Source organism: Hemitrygon akajei, chromosome 20 (assembly GCF_048418815.1).
Source record: "Hemitrygon akajei chromosome 20, sHemAka1.3, whole genome shotgun sequence".
Taxonomy (NCBI): Eukaryota; Metazoa; Chordata; class Chondrichthyes; order Myliobatiformes; family Dasyatidae; genus Hemitrygon; species Hemitrygon akajei.
In genome coordinates this window covers 4,087,434-4,108,847 of record NC_133143.1, presented here as the reverse complement: position 1 = coordinate 4,108,847, position 21,414 = coordinate 4,087,434, and the positions used below count along the sequence as shown (strand labels likewise).

General features: G+C 43.2%; 1 protein-coding gene across 2 annotated transcripts in view; it reads right to left on the bottom strand.

Annotated features, from left to right (window-relative positions):
- tmem42a (transmembrane protein 42a) overlaps positions 1–18,906 on the bottom strand; it is an 82,860-nt gene extending 63,954 nt beyond the window's left edge. Inside the window, exons 1-3 of one of the 2 annotated variants that reach the window (XR_012102249.1) lie at positions 18,716–18,906; positions 16,124–16,267; positions 8,866–9,158 (exon numbers count right to left, since the gene is read on the bottom strand). Coding sequence is in view for 1 of the 2 variants with exons in the window: in XM_073072984.1 (XP_072929085.1) it covers positions 9,018–9,158; positions 16,124–16,267; positions 18,716–18,817 (387 nt within the window). In the remaining variant the exon portion in view is untranslated. Of the gene's footprint in view, positions 1–4,884; positions 9,159–16,123; positions 16,268–18,715 lie in introns of those variants that run through there. The other variant, XM_073072984.1, reaches the window with a different exon arrangement.
- Between the last annotated feature and the right edge of the window lie 2,508 nt (positions 18,907–21,414).

Here is a 21,414-nt window from a genome sequence, read left to right as displayed (position 1 = left end):
AATGGGTCCAAGAGGCAAAACAAAGATCTGGCAGTGGTGTTCGTGGATCTAGCAAAGGCGTTCGACTCGGTCGGACACAAGCTGATCCAGAAGTCACTGGAAAGAGTGGGGGCACCACTGAGGTTCCGAAGGCTCGTCGAAGACTTATACACCTACACGACGACGGTTGTGGAAGTCGGAGAGGGCAAGACGGACAGAATCTCAGTGCTGAAAGGGGTCAAGCAAGGAGACCCGATGTCGCCCGTGCTCTTCAACATTGCCATGGACCCTTTAATCAGCATGTTGGAAGTTAGAGGGAGGGGAGTGGAGGTCGAAGTGGGGGTAAGGTGCACGGCACTGGCCTTTGCAGATGACATCGCTCTCCTAAGTGGCTCCTACGAGGGGATAGCGGAGAACTTGCAGATCCTAAATACATTCTGCCAGAACACCGGGCTGGAGGTTAATGTGAGGAAGACCAAAGGTTTTTATTCGCAATATAAGAACAAGACCTTCCTGTACAATGCGAGGGAGGAATGGCACCTGGAAGGCAGAGAGATCCAGTTCATCACACCTGGTGAGATCGAGAAGTACCTCAGGGCGAAGATCGATCCATGGTGCGGAGTCCAAGACGGTGGTTGGAAAGATAAGCTGGATTCATGGTTCCAGGGGCTGACAGCAGCAAAGCTGAAGCCATTACAGAAGATGGAACTCATGAGGACGTATATGATTCCAAGAATTTACTATCATTTGACCCTGGTAGAAGCATCCCAAAACTCACTGAGAGAGCTGGACCGACTGATCCGGACGACGGCGAAAGAGGTACTCCATCTGCCAAACGACACAACCGATGGAATATTATATTCAGGAATAAGGGACGGTGGGTTGTGTCTACCAAAGTTGGAGATCCAAATTCCAGTGGCCGTGATACGGAAGAGGTTGGCGCTGGAGCTCTCAGAAGACCGAGTGATTAAAGCATCCTTCAGTATGGCAAATGAGGACAACCAGATGAGGATTCAAAGTCTGGCAAACCTTAAAGCGATTAAGGATGTTAGAGGAAATGATGATCTGAACATTGAGGCATACCTGGGAGAGGGCCCGGGTATGTTGGATAGCTTCCTAGGAGAGATGATGGAGGAGGGAAGGTGCAATCCCCAAGTTCGAGCTAGACTGGCGAGCAGTAGAGTTCGACAAATGGGCCCTTCTTGCTCAACAAGGTTCGGGAGTCAAATACTTCAGAGGGAATGAGTTCTCTAACTGGTGGCTGAAGAACCACGAGGGGTGGAAAGCTTACCAAATCGTGGACGCTTTGCTGCTGAGATGCGGTCAGTACCCGACCCGGTGCAAGACCGGAGAATAAAAACCTGCAGGAGATGTGGTGTGGCCAACGAGACATTGGCACACATATCTGGAAGGTGTGGAGCGGTGAAGAGGAGTAGGATAAAGAGACACAACAAGGTGATGGACAAATTGAAAGAAAAAGTATGTAGAAACGGATGGAAGGCTTATGTCGAACCTCATATTCGGACAGAGGATGGATCATTATGGAAGCCAGGCCTGATCTTCGTGAAGGAAGGAAGGGCGGCCGTAGTGGACGTGAGCATCCGGTATGAAAATAACCATAATGCCTTAGAGTGGGGATGGAGAGAAAAAGCGGGCAAATATAAACACCTGACGCGTCAGATCCAAGACCTGACTGGCGCAGAGTCTGTGGAATACTTTGGTTTCGTGGTTGGAGCGAGGAGTCTCTGGACGAAAGAGAATGAAAAACTGTTGCAGTTCATTGGAGGGAGAGGATTCAAGATGTTTGCAAGGGGCATCTGCAGCCTAACGATTCGGTTGATGATTGACGTCTTGCAGACGTTCATGGACGGATAGCTGGTGAACGGTAACAGTAAGGTGAGCAAATAAGATGGACGGTGACTGCTTACCATTAAGTTAGTGCCACAGCTTCCTGGCTTATCCGATACATCCGGGTATGTCTAGAGAAGTTAGGCACACAGATTAAAATTCACGACAATAGTACATTCCTGTGTTCTTAGTCACGATGAATGCCAATGGTCTGATCATAGCTCACGTTCTCGGTTATAAGTAACATCCAACGCTTCATATCCCTTTGTCACCTTCCTGAAAAGGAGTTAAAAGACTGAATCAAGGTCCTTAGGGCATCTGTTGGACAAAGCCCTAAGAGTGAGAGACGATTTGCCCACTACACCGGCAAGTGCCCATGCCATTGGCAAGACCCGTTCCCCAATAGGGGTAGAGACGATCCATTCATTCTGTGGATGTGACACGTAAAACCACGAAAAGTGCACGTAGTTGGTTTCTGACCAGCAAGTGTTTCCAAATAGCCAAATGCCTCATCATCTAATTAAGAACACGCATGAATGGATGAACGAGATTCCCACTGTCCCTACCTACTATCTAGCAAAACCACAGCCAAGGGAACGGGCTTGGCAGAATCAGCGGGGAAAGAAGACCCTGTTGAGCTTGACTCTAGTCTGGCACTGTGAAGAGACATGAGAGGTGTAGAATAAGTGGGAGGCCCTCCGGGGCTGCCGGTAAAATACCACTACTCTGATCGTTTTTTCACTTACCCGGCGAGGTGGGGAGGCGAGCCCCAAGGGGCTGTCGCTTCTGGTCGGAAGCACCCGGGCGTGACCCGCTCCGGGGACAGTGGCAGGTAGGGAGTTTGACTTTTTGAGTTTGACAAATATAAACATCTCACACGCCAGATCAAAGAGCTTACAGGTGCAGAATCTGTGGACTATTTTGGATTTGTGGTTGGAGCGAAAGGTCTCTGGATGAAGGAAAATGAGAAGCTGCTGAAGTTTGTCAGCTCGAATGGGTTCAAGATGTTTGTGAGAACATTTGCAGTCTAACAATCCGGCTGGCGAATGACATATTACAGACATTCATGGACGGATAGACGAAGAGGGTGACAGGTAAGAAACGAAATGTGACTGCATACCCTGGGGAAGGTGCCATAACTTCCTGGCATATCCGGGTTTGATCAGAGAAGATAGGCACATAGAGTAAAATTCACAACAATGGCACAAGGTCACTGAAAGCACAACAGACTATATTAACTTTTGTATGGATGCCATTATTCCTGTTAGAACTGTTCGCTGCTATCCCAATAATAAGCCCTGGATCACTAGCCACATCAAAGGCCTCCTAAACCAGAAGAAGAGGGCCTTTAAAGATGGTGATCGGTTGGAGCTTAAAAGAGTTCAGAAGGAACTCAGAGTACAGATCAGGGGGGCAAAGGAGCAGTATAGGAGGAAGCTAGAACAAAAGCTGCAGAACAAAAGCATGAAGGAGGTGTGGGATGGGATGAAGATCATCACCGGATGCGGTGCAAAGCGGGGGGCAAACATAAGTGGAGATGTGGAGAAAGCGAACCAGCTGAACAACTTCTTCAATAGGTTCGACAGCCTCATCCTCACCGCAGAAATCCACACCAGGCTTGTCTTTCTACTCGTCCTCCCTCTCACTTCCCTCGCAGGAAAATAGCCACTCACAGGAGACCTTGCCCATGCCCGGGATTACGGCTGCACAGGTGAAAGGTCAACTGAGGAAGATCTGTACCAGCAAGGCGGCTGGACCGGATGGAGTATCCCCACGATTACTGAGGGCCTGTGCGACTGAGCTGGGAGAACCCCTACAGCGCATCTTCAACGTGAGCCTGGAGCAGAGAAGAGTACCCAGACAGTGGAAAACATCCTGTATTGTCCCGGTACTGAAGAAACCACAACCAAAGGAGTTGAATAACTTCAGACCTGTTGCCTTGACGTCGCACGTGATGAAGACCATGGAGCGGCTGATAATACAGAATCTGAAGCCACAAACCAGGCACGCCCGGGATCCTCTTCAGTTTGCGTATCAGGAGAAGGTGGGAGTGGAGGATGCTATCACGTATTTGCTGCACAAATCCCTCTCTCACCTGGATGGGGTCAGTGGTGCTGTGAGGATTACATTCCTGGACTTCTCTAGTGCCTTTAACACCATCCAGCCCAGGATCTTAAGGCACAAACTAACGGAGATGGGAGTAGACTCTCACATGGTGGCTTGGATAGTGGACTACTTGACAGATAGACCTCAGTATGTGCGGTTGGGAGACTGTAGGTCATGTGCAGAAGTTCGCTGATGACACGGCCATAGTGGGGTGTGTCAGGAATGGACAGGAGGAAGAGTATAGGAAACTGATACAGGACTTTGTGATATGGTGCAACTCAAATTACCTGCGTCTCATTATCACCAAGACCAAGGAGATGGTGGTGGACTTTAGGAGATCTAGGCCTCATATGGAGCCAGTGATCATTAATGGAGAATGTGTGGAGCAGGTTAAGACCTACAAGTATCTGGGAGTACAGTTAGACGAGAAGCTAGACTGGACTGCCAACACAGATGCCTTGTGCAGGAAGGCACAGAGTCGACTGTACTTCCTTAGAAGGTTGGCGTCATTCAATGTTTGTAGTGAGATGCTAAAGATGTTCTATAGGTCAGTTGTGGAGAGCGCCCTCTTCTTTGTGGTGGCGTGTTGGGGAGGCAGCATTAAGAAGAGGGACGCCTCATGTCTTAATAAGCTGGTAATGAAGGCGGGCTCTGTCGTGGGCACAGAACTGGAGAGTATGACATCGGTAGCAGAGCGAAGGGCGCTGAGTAGGCTACGGTCAATCATGGAAAACCCTGAACATCCTCTGCATAGCACCATCCAGAGACAGAGAAGCAGCTTCAGTGACAGGTTGCTATCGATGCAATGCTCCTCAGACAGGATGAAGAGATCATTACTCCCCAATGCCATTCGGTTTTACAATTCAACCGCCAGGGGTAAGATATGTTAAAGTGCCGGGGTTAGGACTGAGCTTAAGTTACCATTCAATGTATTATAGTAAACTATTTAAGAACTTTTTAAAAGCTATTTATTAATGCTTTTTGAGAGGGTGATTTTAGATGCATATCATATTTATACTGAGTTAAGTATTGCATGTAATTAGTTTTGCTACAATAAGTGTATGGGACATTGGAAAAAATATTGAATTTCCTCATGGGGATGAATAAAGTATCTATCTATCATTACCGTGTTTTTTAGTCATGGTGAATGTCAAAGGTCTGATCAAAGCTCACGTTCTCTATTACCATTAGGTCAAATGCTTCATATCCCTCGTTGTCACCTTACCTTGAATTGAACAATCAAACCACATAGGACAGTACCCCAACCCTAACCCACTCCATCGGGCAGTAACCATTCCCCGCTAGGGAAAGGGAAAGACAATCCACCCAGTTCAGTGAATTTGGCAAGTCCTCTAAAGACCATTAGATCAAAGGCGTCACATCCCTCGTTGTCATCAAATTGGACTGTACCCCAACCCTAAATTGACCATAAAGCCCATTCAGTAACTGTTGCCCGCTAGGGAGTGGTAGAGACAATCCATTCATTCTGTGGACGTGACACGATAAACCACGAAAAGTGCACTCAATCAGCTGATGGCTGATGTGTTTTAAATGATGGTGGCAATTCACCATGTTTAAACAAATCAGATAAAACTAAAAATAACTGAGGTGAAAGTACTGAGGAAAATGATTTGTAAAATTCTGCAGAGAACCCATCAGGCTCAGGAGATCTGCCCGACGGCAGTGCAGAAATGGCAGAAGATACTTCTAGTGATAATGGCTCATTGAGTTTTGCTTTAAAGTCAGAGGAGAGTGAAGGAATATTCAAACTATTAAAAAAAAGGTCAACAGAAATATTATCATTTAAAGATTCGGAGGTGTAAAGTCGAGAATAATAATTCTTAAATGAATCATTAATTTCAGAATGATTCGAAGTAATATTCCCGTTCTCCATTCGAATCTTTGTAATATGTTGTTTGGCTTTAGAGCTTCTCAATTGGTTAACTAGAAACTTGCCAGATTTATCACCATGAATATAAAATCAGCTCTTGCTTTCAAGAAGCTGACGTTCAACTGGTTGAGTGGAGATAAGTTCAAATTTAGTTTGAAGTTCTACTCGCTTCTTGTACAGTTCAGGATTTTTAGTCTGGGCATATAGTTGGTCTAGTACTTTAATCTGACTGATCAAATTTAATCGTTCTAAATGAGTCTTTCTTTTGAGATTCGCAGTATATGAAATTATTATTTGACCCCTCAAATATGCTTTCATAACATCCCAGACAATCTGAGATGAAATTTCAGATGACATATTGGTGTTTAAAAAAAGTTATCTGATCCTTCATAAATTTTGCAAAATCATCATCCAATAATAAAGTCGGATTAAAACGCCAATGTCATTCGTTTGAGGAAGACCGGGGAAATTTAAAGACAAGGTAACTGGAGCACGATTCGAAATCAATATACTCTGATAATCACAAGAGTGAACAAATGAAATCAGCTGATTATCGATTAAGAATAAATCAATTCTAGTAAAAGTATGGTGGACATGTGAAAAAAAATCTCTCAGTAGGATAAAAAAAAGCCACATATCAGAGATACCATAGTTAGAAAGGAAAGAATGAATAGTTAAGCAGATTTAGTAGGTAATCTAGGAACAGAGGACAATCGATCCAAAGCTGGATCTAACCAACAATTAAAGTCACCGCCCAGTATAAGAGAATATGAATTCAAATCAGGAAAAAAAAATTCACATCATCCAAATTAGGAGCATACAAATTAGCTAATACCACTTTAGCATTACACAACTTCCCAGAAACAATAATAAAATGATCATTTGTACCAGATACCTTACTGTGGAGCTCAAAAGGAACATCTTGATTAATAAGGATAGAAACACCCCCCCTCCCCCCAGCTTTGGCTGGGAAAGAAGAATGGAAGTGCTGACCCACCCATCTTGACATAAGACGAGAATTGTCAAAACTTCAAATATGAGTTTCTTGCAGAAAAGCAATGGCAGCTTTAAGTTGCTTAAGATGTGAAAACACCTTCCTCCTTTTAACAGGATGGTTCAATCGCTTCACATTCCAGCTTACAAATTTCAACGAACTAACCATTATCAATTATTAAAACATAGAAAGTAGTAGGCATAAACAGGATCAAACATTCAAATAACAGTTCTGCAGCAAAGGTATAAGTCAATAAAATCAAGGCAAAAAATGTCCTGAATAACAAACAACAAAAAAAGCACTAAATCGTGTTGGCACTAGAGAACCCACCCCACCCTCCAATCCCAAAACTAGATAACTACCCAAAAAGCAGCAAGCTCTACAAAAAAAGGCACCCCAAAATCCAACTTCCAGTTTCATAACATTGACATAAGCTCCGTTAACTAGTATAACAGAAACTAGAGAACGTATGCACTACAAATCAAAATTATAGAAGAGAAACAATTTCATCAAAAAAACATAAAACTTAATTCAGAGTAATAATCGAAAACTGTCTACCCGCGAGAAACTATGAAAGAAAAAAAAACAGTAATTTAAAAAGAAACCAGAGGGGAAAAAAAAGAGAAGAAAAATTTTAATGTAAAAAAATACTTATCAGCCGTTTAAAAAAAACCAAACCAAATCTGATATAGTAAACTAGCTGGGAGACCTTCAATAAATTTCTGAGCCTCCCTAACCAACTAAAACCATTTGTGGTCCCCAGTATTGAGAGTTATTCGGAGGTGGACTGGATTACACAAAAAAAAAATCTGAGTCCACAAGAAAGCTTTTAAAAAAAAAAGTACTTATCAACCATTTTAGAAAGTCACACCAAGTCTGAGGTAGTCGAAATGGCTGGGAGACCTTCAGTAAACTTCTGAGCCTCCTTGACCGACTTAAACCATTCGTAGTCCCCAGTAGTAAGAGTTATTCGAAGACGGGCGGGGTTAGAGAGAGAAGGTTTGAGTCCACGATTAAACAACTCTTTCATAACATCTTTGAACTCAGTGCGCATCTTCAAAACCTGAGGGGCATAGTCTTCAATGATACAAATGCCGTGACCCCGATAATCCAGTTTTCCCCTCCGGCATGCCTCCCTGATCAGGTTTTTCACCTGATTATCGATGAAAACAGAGAATTACTGGACGTGGCCCAGAACCCAGGTCAGACCTGACTATGAATGTCCGGTGTGCTTCGTCTAACTCAAGTGGGGTTGAAAGAAATTCCTTCCCGAAAGTCTCACAAAGGAAGAGAAAAATTCAACGGGAGATCCCCTTTCGATAGCCTCTGGCAAGCCGAGAATTCGTAGATTATAACACCTTTTCTGATTTTCAAGATTGGTCATCTTGAGAGTAAGCTTGGTGTTTTGCTCAGTCAAATTGGAACAGACAGCTTCCAGCTGCTGAATGCGGCGTTTTAAATCTTCGGAAGTTAAATCGATATGAGATAGATGTTCGGCATGATCATCCACTCTAGCATTAATCTGATCCAATTTTGACTCCAATGAACTGAAAGAAGACTTAAATGCAGACTTAAAATCAGATACAATGTCTTGTCAATGCTGTTCCAAGATAGAGAGAATCTTGGCAGTCGCAGACGTAGAGACTTCTTTTTCCCCAGATTCAGGAAGGTTTGTAGCCATTTAAAGATAAGTGTATTCGCAGGCAGATAAGGCGGCAAAAAAAATTAACAAACTGGGATAAAAAAGGGAGATAAAGCATGCTAAGGTAAGAAATGTAATGGAGTGAAAGCTTTAAGCGTTAAACAATCACCATCTTACCGGAGTCTAGGTTACCTTGACTCTGATGTTAGAAGCTATAAAGTATTCCTGGGTAAAGATTTAATTAGGAGTGAGCAGTATGTGTCACAGAGTGGGACATGGAAATCACTGTACCACTACAGAAAAGGGAGGGAAACTGGAGTGGAGGCTGTGTGGGGAGAGATGGTCCAGAGCTTCCTAAGCCAAGAATTCAATGGATGCTCAGGATAAAAAGCAGGATGAACCTACCAGCATCTTATTTACTCCTTCACATCGTGAAAACCTTCCCGTAACAATACTGAGGAAAATCTGTATTGTTTCAACAAAAGATGTTACAGGATCACCACTGCACACAGTGCTCCCAACAGTCCAAGTACTTCCCTGCTCTCATGGCCTCCATCTCATTCCTCTTTCTTGTAAGTGTTACTCCGGTCCATGTCTTTAACTGTGTGGAGCAGGAGCAATCCACAGAGGGTCATTGTGATGCCAATCCACCATAACAGCTCGTGAACTTCTCCAAACAGCAACTTTCCAAGAAAAGCCTGGAATAAAGACTTTGTTTTGATATCAAATATAAAAAAATGTTTAACCAAACATTCAGTGCCTTCAGAACCCTGATGTCAATCTTACTAATCCTATCTGCCTGCACATGCTCTACATTCCTCCAGTCCCTACATCAGCAAGTGTTAAATAACGCTTAAATGGTGCTATCATATCTGTGTCCACACTTCCCCGGCAGCATATTCCAGGCACTGTGTGTAAAATATACCTGCCTTGCACGTCTTTAAACTCACCCCCCTGTCAACTTAACCTGGATCCTCTAATATTTGACTTTTCATGCTGGAAAAAAAAGATTCTGTGTACCTATACCCCTCATAATTTATAACCTTCTATTGGGCCTCAACCTCCAACACTCCAGAGAAAAAAAATCCAGCTTTGTCCAAACTTGCCCAATTTAGGAAGCAAGAAACAGACAGTGCTCTAGAGTTACAGGTAGCTGGGAAGGAGCTGAAGAATGGATTTAGGAGAGCTAGAAGGGGGCATGCGAAGGGCTTAGCAAGTAGGATTAAGGAAAATCCAAGAGCATTCGACACATATGTGAAGAACAGAAGGATGACTAGAGTGAGTGTAGGACCAATCAGGGGTAGAAGAGGAAAATGGTAGGGGAGATCTTTGCTTTGCTTCAATATTCACTAGTGAGAGGGACCTTGACCTCAATGTAGAACAAGCTGATATGCTAGAACATGTCAAGAATGAGAAAGAGGATGTGCTGGAACTTTTGAAAAGCACAAGGATAAACAAGTCCCAAGGCCAGATGGGATACCAGGTTACTATGGGAATTTGAAGAAATGAGAAAGGATCTAAAAAGCGTGGATTGTGACAGGTTGTTTTCTGGCAAGGATGTGATTGGTAAGTGGGAGGCCTTCAAAGGAGAAATTTTGAGAGTGCAGAGTTTGTATGTTCCTGTCAGGATTAAAGGCAAAGTGAATAAGAATAAGGAACCTTGGTTCTCGAGGGATACTGGAGCTCTGATAAAGAAGAGAGAGATGTATAACATGTATAGGAAACGGAGCAAATAAGGTGCTTGAGGAGTATAAAAAGTGCAAAAAAAACTTAAGAAATCAGGAGGGCTAAGACATGAGGTTGTTTTGGCAGTCAAGGTGTAGGATAATCCTAAGAGCTTCTACAGGTATATTAATAGCAAAAGGATAGTAAGGGATAAAATTGGTCCTCTTAAAAATCAGAGTGGTCAGCTATGTATGGAACCAAAAGAAATGGAGGGAGATCTTAAATGGTTTTTTGAGTCTGTATTTATTCAGGAAACTGGTATGGGGTCTATGGAAATAAAGCAAACAGGTAGTGAGGTCATGGAACCTATACAAATTGAAGAGGAGGAGGTGCTTGCTGTCTTGAGGCAAATCAGAGTAGATAAATCCCCAGGACCTGACAGGGTATTCCCTCGGACCTTGAAGGAGACTAGTGTTGAAATTGCAGGGGGCCTAGCAGATGTATTTAAAATGTCGGTATCTACAGGTGAGGTGCCGGAGGATTGGAGGATAGCTCATGTTGTTCCGTTGTTTAAAAAAGGCTCTAGAAGTAATGCGGGAAATTATAGGCCGGTAAGTTTGACGTCAGTAGTAAGTAAATTATTGGAAGGAGTACTAAGAGATAGGACCTACAAGTATTTGGATAGACAGGGACTTATTAGGAAGAGTCAACATGGCTTTGTGCATGGTAGGACATGTTTAACCAATCTATTAAGAGTTTTTTGAGGAAGTTACCAGGAAAGTGGATGAAGGGAAGGCAGTGGATGTTGTCTACATGGATTTCAGTAAGGCCTTTGACAAGGTCCCGCATGGGAGGTTAGTTAGGAAGATTCAGTCGCTAGGTATACATGGTGAGGTAGTAAATTGGATTAGACATTGGCTCAATGGGAGAAGCCAGAGAATGGTAGTGGAGGATTGCTTCTCTGAGTGGAGGCCTGTGACTAGTGGTGTGCCACAGGGATCAGTGCTGGGTCCATTGTTATTTGTCATCTATATCAATGATCTGGATGATAATGTGGTAAATTGGATCAACAAATTTGCTGATGACACAAAGATTGGAGGTGTAGTGGACAGTGAGGAAGGCTTTTAAAGCTTGCAGAGGGACTTGGACCAGCTGGAAAAATGGGCTGAAAAATGGCAGATGGAGTTCAATGCAGACAAGTGTGAGGTATTGCACTTTGGAAGGAAAAACCAAGGTAGAACATACAAGGTAAATGGTAGGGCACTGAGGAGTGCAGTAGAACAGAGGGATCTGGGAATACAGATACATAATTCCTTAAAAGCGGTGTCACAGGTAGATAGGGTTGTAAGGAGAGCATTTGGTACATTAGCCTGTATAAATCAAAGCACTGAGTACAAGATTTGTAATGTTATGGTGAGGTTGTATAAGGCATTGGTGAGGCCGAATTTGGAGCATTGTGTACAGTTTTGGTCACCGAATTACAGCAAGGATATTAATAAGGTTGAAAGAGTGCAGAGAATGTTTACAAGGATTTTGCCAGGATTTGAGAAACTGAGTTACAGAAAAAGGTTGAATAGGTTAGGACTTTATTCCCTGGAGCGTAGGAGAATGAGGGGTGATTTGATAGAGGTGTATAAAATTATGATGGGTATAGATAGTGTGAATGCAAGCAGGCTTTATCCACTGAGGATAGGGGAGAAAAAAACCAGAGGACATGGGTTAAGGGTGAAGGGGGAAAAGTTTAAAGGGAACATTAGGGGGAGCTTCTTCACACAGAGAGTGGTGGGACTGTGGAATGAGCTGCCAGATGAAGTGGTAAATGCGGGCTCACTTTTAACATTTAAGAAAAACTTGGACAGGTACATGGATGAGAGGGGTATGGGGGGATATGGTGCAGGTGCAGGTCAGTGGGACTAGGCAGAAAAATGGTTCGGCACAGCCAAGAAGAGCCGAAGGGCTTGTTTCTGTGCTGTAATGTTCTTTGGGAAATGGGGGAAGAAAATAACTGCGCTTTTGGCGATGATATTTGTGTCCAAACTGGCCACAGGATGAAAATGTTCAAGAAAGGGATTGGGGATAACCTGGGAATTAGACCAGTGAGTTTTTCTTCAGTGGAGAAAAAATATTGAAGAAGACTCTTCAAGACAGGATTTATGAGCCTTCGGAGAATCGTAGCCTGATTCGGTTTAGACAGCATTGCTTTGTGAAGGTAGATCACGCCTCACAATCCTGAATGGATGCTGAGGATGTGACTAAGCACACTGATAAAAACAGAGCACTGAATGTGGTGTACATGTATTTTAGTAAAGCACTTGATAAGGCTCCCCATCGCACGCTTCCTGAATAGGAAGTCAAGAGGTATGAGGTCCAAAGGAACCTGGCTGTGTGGATACAGAACTGGCTTACCCATAGAAGGCAGAGGGTTGCTGTCGATGGAGTGTATTTTGCCTGGAGGTCAGCAACCAGAGGTGTTCTGGGACCCCACTCCCTGTGATTTTTATAAATGACTTGGATAAGGAAGTATGGGTTATTAAGTTTACAGATGACTGAAAGGGTTCACTAACAAGTTGCAGAATTTGGCTGAGAAGTGGCAAATGGAGTTCAACCCAGAAAAATATGAAGTGATCCACTTTGGAAGATCAATTTGGAGCTCTATAAAACCTTGGTTAGACCACACTTGGAATATTGTGTTCCATTCTGGTCGCCTCATTGTAAGAAGGATGTGGAAACTTTTGAGAGTGCATTAGAGATTTACCAGGATGCTGCCTGGATTAGAGAACATAATGTAGATAGGTTGGGGAGCTCGGGCTTTTCTTTGATGCAGAGGATGAGAGGCGTACAAGATGATAAGAGGCATAGATCGAGTAGATGGCTAGACTTTTTTCCAGGGCAAAAATGTCTATACAAGGCTGCATGATTTTTAAGTAATTGGAGGAAAGTACAGAAGTAATTTTTTTTAACCACAGAGAGTGGTTGCTACGGAGAACACCCTAACAAGGATGGTAGTAGAGGAGATATAGTAAGGGGTTTCAAGAAACTCTTAGACAGGCACACAGATGATAGAAAAATGGAAGGTTATCTATGAGGGAAAGGTTGGATTGATCTTAGAGTAGGTTGGCACTAGATCATGGTGAACCTCCGGAACTACTTTCTATGAGCCTAACACCAGTTATAGGGAAGTTGCAGTTAAGATTCAGAGGGATAACATTTATCCTCACTTGGTAAGGCATTAGCATGGTTTGGTGTGGGGGTACTTTATCAAACCTGAACAAGGGAGAAGTACATTAGTCTGTGTAGCACCAAAGTGTGAGTGGGAAACTCCCTGATGAAATCATGTCAGGTGGGACTCAGTTGTCCCAGTAAAGCAGCAAAACACATGCACTTCTTCCAATCCAGTGCACCACATTCAGTGTTCACAATCTCCTACAATAGAGTGACCTTGAGCTTTAAATTGCTACCACTGATTCCCCACACTACTCCCAATCTGACCTCTGTCTGTAGCCTCTGGCACTGTTACGACACCCAAGGTAAGGTTGTGGAACATCATCTCATGTTGACTTCCAGACTTTACATTCAGTTCTGTATTTCAGATAACACACTCCTTTTTGTTTCTAAATGAGATCCATTTCTACCTGTCTTCATTTTATCTTGAATGTATTAATCAGGGAGGCTGGAGAAGTTAAGGGAGGGATATACTATAGAACGTCTGTATCAGGAACAAGGCTAGAAATATCAGAGCCCAAGGTTTGATAGGATGCTAAGGGAAGCAAGGGAACTGATTGCTGAGCCTCTGACAGATATTGTTGCATCTTCTTTCACCATAATTGAAGCACCAGAGATTAGAGGATAGCCAATACCGTTACCTTGTTCAAAAGGGAAATAGGGTAAAGTCTGGAAAAAAAGTCAGTAAGTGGTATGGAAATTATCAGAGAAAGGTTTGGAAGGACAGGATTTGTGTTTACTTGGAAAGGCTGGCATTGATCAGGAGTCAGCACGGTTATTAGTGGGGAAGATTATGTCTCACAAGTCTGATTAAGCTTTTTGTGAAAGCAACTAAGAAAACTGATTACATCAAAGTAGAAGTAGCTTACATGGACTTTAGGTCTCTCACCTAGTCTACAAGTTTAAGGACAAAGAACCCATGCAGTGTAGGTACAAAATTGGATGAATAACAGGAAGTAAAGGGAGGGGGAGGGTGGTGGATGAGTGTGTATCTGACTGGTGGACCACAGAGATCATTGCTTGTTTCCTTGGATGAGATGTAAGAGTACGACCGATAAGTTTGCTGATAACATGAAAACTGGTGGAGTCATAGGCAGTAAAGAAGATTGTCCAAGGATACAGGAAATTTGTATCAGCTGAAAAGTTTGGCAGGGTGGAAGCAGACAGAATTTATTCCAGACAAGTGTAAGGTAATGTATTTTGGGATATCAAATATCAATAGAATATATTGAGTAAATGGTTGCGGCCATAGAAACATTGATGTAGAGATCTTGGGGTACAAGTCCATAGCTCCCTGAATTTAGTGACTGAGGTGAATAGGCTACCAAAAATGGCAGTTGGTATGTTGTATTCATTAGCTAATGCACTGAGTATGAAGAATTGGGAGGTTGTGTTGCAGCTAAACAAAATATTGGCTGAGCCACATTTGCAGTATTTTATGTCAGCACACTACAGGAATTATATGGTAGTAATAGACAGAGCACAGAAAGATTCACCACAGTATTGCTGAGAATGGAGGCTGTAATTCTAAGCAGAGTCTGGATGAACTGAGTTTATTTTCTCTGGAACACAAAAGGCTTTTATAAACCTATTTGAGGTTTATGAAATAACAGGAGTTTGAAACAGTAAGAATCCAAAGGCAATGCAGTTGAAATCGAGAAGGCACGTTTAAGGTGAGAGGAGAGAACTTTAAAGGAGATCTGAAGGCTGACTTTTTCCACACAAAGGGTGGGATTAGCATTGACAGGCATCACAGACAGTGGACCAAAAGGCCTGTTCCTGTGCTGTACTATTCTTCTTCTTTCTGTGTATCATCTCCCATATATGGTTCTTTGACCGTGGTGTTTCAAGCTAGATTAGGTAGCAAAGAAGGCTTTTGGCATGCCAGCCTTCCTCAGTTAGGACACCAAGCATAGATGTTCTGTTGCCATTGTACAAAATATTGGTGAGGCCTTATGTTCAGTTTAGGTCACTGTGCTACAGTAAAGATGCCATTCAGCTGAAAAGAGCAGAGATTTATGAGGAACTTCCCAAGACTTGAGGAACTGAGTGATTGATAGAGTTTGAGCTAGAGGTGTATAAGATTATGAGGGGCGTGGACAGGGTCAATATTCAGACATTTTCACAGGACTGGATAATCAAGAACCAGAGGGCAGAGGGGAAAGATTCAATAGGAAGCTGAGCAACGACGTTGTCATTCTGAGAGTGGTCAGTATATGGAAATGAACTGGATATGGGCCAGAGGGCCTGCTTCTGTGCTGTACAACTCGTACTCTGTTGGGTGTGGGCACAACAGTGTCAATGGTTAGCACATCGCTTTACAGTGCAATTTCCGCCACTGCCTATAACAAATCTGTTCGTTCTCCCCGTGATGGTGTGAGTTTCCTCCCAGACTCCAAAGACCTATGGGTTAGAAGGTTAATTGCTCACACAGGTGTAAATGAGCTTGTTGGGCCAGAAGGACATGCAATCATGCTGTATCTCTAAATAAATATGCAGATCCCAGTATACCAAACCACTATAGCCTCAAATTCCATTGTCACAGTAGCTTAACTCTGATCCCACCTGACAGATGAGTTCAGCCAATCAGATATTCCCTTTGTTCCACTCATCACCTTCACTGCTACCAGGCCTAGTGTGTGTTTTTCCTCTCTCAGATCTGATAGAGCGACCTGCATCTGAAATACTGACTACTCTCTTTCCACAGATGCTGTTTCACCTGCTACACTGTTCCAGCAATTTCCATTTTAGGTCATGAAACAACCTTCATACTTACCGATGAGAGGAAGTTGGAAGCGACACTGGTCAGGGAAGCTTGTGCTGAAGTCAGATATCGCAGGGCTTTTGCAAAAAACATCCACATCAAAGCATTGCAGAATAATACTAGCCCTCCGCAGCCTGCCCGAAGTAGTAGGTGCAGCTGCAAAACAATGAAAACTCAAAGCTGTAACAAAAATAAACCAGGACTCATCAGTTAGTACATTGCAAGTGTAATAACCACCCAATAAGGTGATGTTAAAATGTACCTGGCAGGATGGGACCACCTTACAGCTCAAGTGAAAGGACAAATACCTTTTGCAGAAACTTATAAAGGTTGAGTGACACCTGGACAATCGAACAAGTTATGAATATCAGTATAGGATTTACACAGTAAGAGTAGGAACAGGCCTTTCAGCCCTTCTGGCAATCACCAGAATCAAAGATCATCCTTGATCTCTCTATTCCTCTATTCTCTTAATATCTAGAAACCTATCGAGCTCTGTTTTAAATAAACTCAATAACTGAGCCTTCATAATCCTTGAGAAATTCAAAAGATTTACCACTCACTCACTCACTGAAGAAGTTTGTCATCATCTCAGTTCTAAATGATTGTCAGCCACGGACAACATTCCCACAAAATCTAGCTTGTAAAAACTTGATGTGTATCCAGTTTTCCTCTCTTCTGAACTCTGGTGGGTTTGTGGTATATTGAGTGGATTGGGATTGTTATCTTCAGTCCCATTTACTCAATCGCTCCTGATAGCACAAACCTGCCCTCCCAGAAACGAATGGAAGCACATTTACTGCTGTCACACTGTGGCAAGTAAACAATTTCTTACATAACAATATTCTGTATAGAGTATCCCAGGTGCAGTTTCAGCAAGGCTTCACACAATTGCAAAAAACAACTTTGTTCCTGTACTCAAAATACTGGAGAAAACTTGCTGGGTTAAGAAAAAAAATCTCATTGAAACCTATTGAATGTTAAAAGGCCTTGATAGAGTGGATGTGGGGAGGTGTTTCCTTTGGTGGGGGAGTCTAGGACCAGAGGGCACAACCCTCAAAATAGAGGGACATCTATTTAGAAGAGAGATGTGGAGGAATTTCTTCAGCCAGAGGGTGAATTTGTGGAACTTGTTACTACAGGCAGCTGTGGAGGCCGGGTCGTTGGGTGTATTTAAGGCGGTGGTTGATAGGTTCCTGATTAGGCAAATTATGAGGAGTAAGCAGGAGAATGGAGTTGAGAGGGAAATGTATAAGCTATGATGAAATGGTGGAGCAGACTTGATAGACAAGATAGCCTAATTCTGCTCCTATGTCTTAGTCTACTAGCCCCTTCCTTACCAAAGAAAAACTTCTTCAATAAGGCCATCATACACATTGTTTTCCTGCTTGCTTGCAGTAAGTACATACCTGTGGGTATCTAGTGACTTATGTGCAAGGGATTCCCCCCCCCCCATTCCCTTTGAACAATTTGAACATTTCCGAAATTGTATCTTTAAAAAACTATTTTCTTGTTTTGAGTGCTAGAGTTGATGATCTCACACTTTATTTCCATCTACCAGGGATGATTTCCATCATCCCACACACTCATCTTGTAAATCCTCCTTAAATATCTTTATATCCCTCTCTCTATTTACTTCCAGATTAATTTTAACAGCAAACTGTGACATTGTAGTATCCAAATAGTCAAGCCACCAACCTGAAGAACCATTCAAACTCAGCTTGTGTCTTTTATCATAAACAAATACTCAAACTAGACATTCATATAAACCCCAATTCCACATGCAACCAAGCTGAGGTTATCAAAAACTTTCATAACATCTAAATGTACCATTTCCACTGTTACTGCTCATCACGTTCCGGAAAATCTCCAGTGGATTAGTCAAACACGATTAATCCATGACAATCCTTTCTGTGAGATCTGTTGTTATTCCTTTCATTGGAGATTCCAGCACTTTCTCTAACACTGATAATAAACAGCAGCAGACCCATTTTTATCTCCTTCCTCTCTTAAATAACAAGGCCAAGCTTGCTAAACATAGGAAAACTTCCAGTATCAACAAAACCCTGGAAAATGTTAAGTCAATCATTTACTATCTCTACAGACACCTCCTTCCAAACACTGGGATGTAAATCATTGGATTCGTCAGATTTATCAGCTTTCAGTTTCATAATATTTCCACTGTTATACTTTTAATAGCTTCCTTCAGCTCCTCATTCTCACGAGGCTCTTCAGTATTTCTGGGAACATTTGTGAAGACCAGAATTGTTTATTCCTCTGTCAGTAAATGACTTAAATCTGGGTTGGGAGGGTTATCCTATTGGGATTTACCAAAGAAATTGACTTTCCCTTTGGGGATTATGTGCCCCTTAATAAGGGTTTAACCCGTCCTTCAGCCCATCATGACCATTTCCACCTCCCCTTAATCTCCTCTTCCTCGTCCATGAATCAGTTTCCCTTTAACTCCTCCCACACTCAAAACTGGACCCGCTCCTTCCCATTCACCGACCTCAACCCCTCTAATGTTCTATTAATATCACTCCAAATCCCTCTTTTTACTGAAGTGGTCCCATCTCCGCCCTAGCACCACCGGCGCCGCCTCACCCTCTCTCCCCCCAGCGCTAACTTTGCCGCCGCCCCGGCTAGGGCTCCCAAGCCTCCGGCTCCGGCCGCCATCGCAGCTCCACGTCCTCGGGCTCCCGCCATCCGCCCCCCGTCGATCCGGAACGGAAGTCTTGTCGTCACTTCCTGTGAGGCTTCAGGGGCGGGGCCAGGCGAGGCGGCCGCGCGTGGGTGAGGTTCGTGTGTTAACATTAAATATCTTGTAGTTTCTCCACAGCCACTGTCCACATCCCTTCCCTTCACACCTGATCTGCCCCAGTTCCTCAGACCCCTCAGTTTCAATCTTTAATAGTTTATAGGCCATAAGACTCTGGAGCAGAAGTAGGCCATTGGGCCCATCGGGTCTTCTCTGCTATTTTGATCCATTTCCTTCTCAACCCCATTCTACTGCCTCATCCCCTCAACCTTCCACGCCCTGACTAATGAAGAACCTGTCAACTTAGGCATTTAATACACCCGATGAACTGGCCTCCACAGTCATCTGTGGCAACGAATTTCACAGATTCAGCACCCTCTCCTCTTATCACCTCAGTTATAAATGATTGCCCTGTTGTTATGATTAGGGTTATAGTGGAAGGTAAATAATCCAGGAAGAGTCATAATACAGTAAATCAACAGTCTCTCTCCCCCTCTTATCTGTAGCAAATGTTCTTGCCTGGGCTTTATCTCTCTCTCTCTCTCTCAATAGCAGCATAACAACAGCAATAGTTTGTAGTTCTCAGGAGGGGGGTTGGGAATGGTTAACTCTGCACCCCATTGACCATCAGGTCTGTTCATCACTCATAACACTCCCATCCTTATGGAAATTTTCACCAGGGTGAAAATTAACTAATAAAGCATATTACTGAATTACAGAGTTTAACAAAATACAGAAGTGGTCTTAACTACAAGAATAATACAGATACACTTTCAAATTAACATCTAGATAAACAATCAGCAATTACATTGTCACTCCCCTTTACATGTTGTATTTTAATTTTGAATTCCTATAACAACAGACTCCAACTTAATAACCTCCTATTTTTATTTTTCATGTTAGCCAAGAATACCAAAGGGTTGTGATCAGTATAAACCAGGGGTGTCAAACTCATTTTAGGTCATGGGCCGGATTGAGCAAAATGCAGCTTCATGTGGGCTGGATCAGTCTGACGCGTGCGAACGCAGCTTTCGTTGCCTCCGTTTTTTCAGCCTGCTCTCATGTGTCTCATTCTCTGCTATAACTACAAAGTGTTTCACTTTACAAATTCCGTTTCTTATGAAGAAGACTGCCGAATAAACACTAAAAACCCTGAAAACCTGGTACCTGAATAAACTCAGCATTAGCCATATCATACGCCATAGGCGCTTCGATTACTGGTGCCAGCTTTAATAGTAATTAGATATTATCTCATGGGCCAAAGATAATTCCACCGCGGGCTGGATTTGGCCCGCGGGCCTTGAGTTTGACATATATGGTATAAACAATTAATGGTCTCTGTGCTGCACAGATGTAGACCTCAAAATGCTGAATTGCCAAGGTAATTGCCAACAATTCTTTCTCCACAGTGGAGTAATTTCTCTGATGCACATTGAACTTTCAAGAGAAATACACCACTGGGTGTTCCACGCCATCCCCTGCTTTCTGCAATAGGACTGCCCCTGCAGCCTCGTCACTTGCATCAGTCGCCAGGGAGGAAGGTTTCGAATGGTCAGGTGGCGCCACAGTACCGTTTTCAACTTCTCAAAAGCTTCCTGACGAGGACTGCTCCACTCAAATTTTTCTTCCTTCTGTAGAAGCTTTGTAAGCGGATGGGCAATGTCTACAAAGTTCTTACAAAATTTTCAATAGTACCCCACCATACCCAAAAACCTTCTCAATGCCCTCTTATTTGTTGGGACAGGAACCTCGGAAATAGCCTGTACTTTAGCCTGCACAGGAGCCAATTGCCCCTGTCCTACCACATACCCCAGGTACGTGATCGTGGCATGGCCAAACTCACTCTTTGCGAGGTTCACTGTGAGATGGGCTGCAGACGTTCGTTTAAACAGTTTCTCCCCAGCTTCAATGTGCTCATCCCAAGTGTCACTCCAAACTACTACATCATCAATGTAAGCCTTTGTGTTTGTTAACCCTTTAATCACAGCGTCGATCATTCTCTGAAATGTCCCTGGAGCGTTTTTCATTCCAAATGACAACACATTGTATTCATAAAACCCTGATGGTGTGACAAAGGCTGAAATTTCTCGAGCCCTGTCAGTTAAAGGAACACACCAGTATCCCTTTAGCAGGTCAATCTTAGTGATGTATCTCACTTTACCCACTTTATCAATACAATCATCCACCCTGGGGATAGGGTAAGCATCTGATTGTGTGATGGCATTCACCTTTCTGTAATCTGTACAGAATCTTATACTACCGTCCGGCTTCGGTACAACCACGCATGGAGATGTCCATGCAGAGGAAGATTCACGAATAATACCAGCAGCTAGCACATGGTCAATTTCTTTTTCCACTAGCTTGCTCTTTTCCAAATTCATCCGATAAGGGGATTGTTTAATCGGCTGGGCTGAGGTAACAATAACATCATACTCTGTTACTTTGCACCTTCTGGGAACATCTGGGCGTAAATCTGCATGCTGGTTAATTAGCTGTGTCAGTTGCTCTCTTTGTTCAGGCTCCAAGTGACTGACTTTATCAGCAA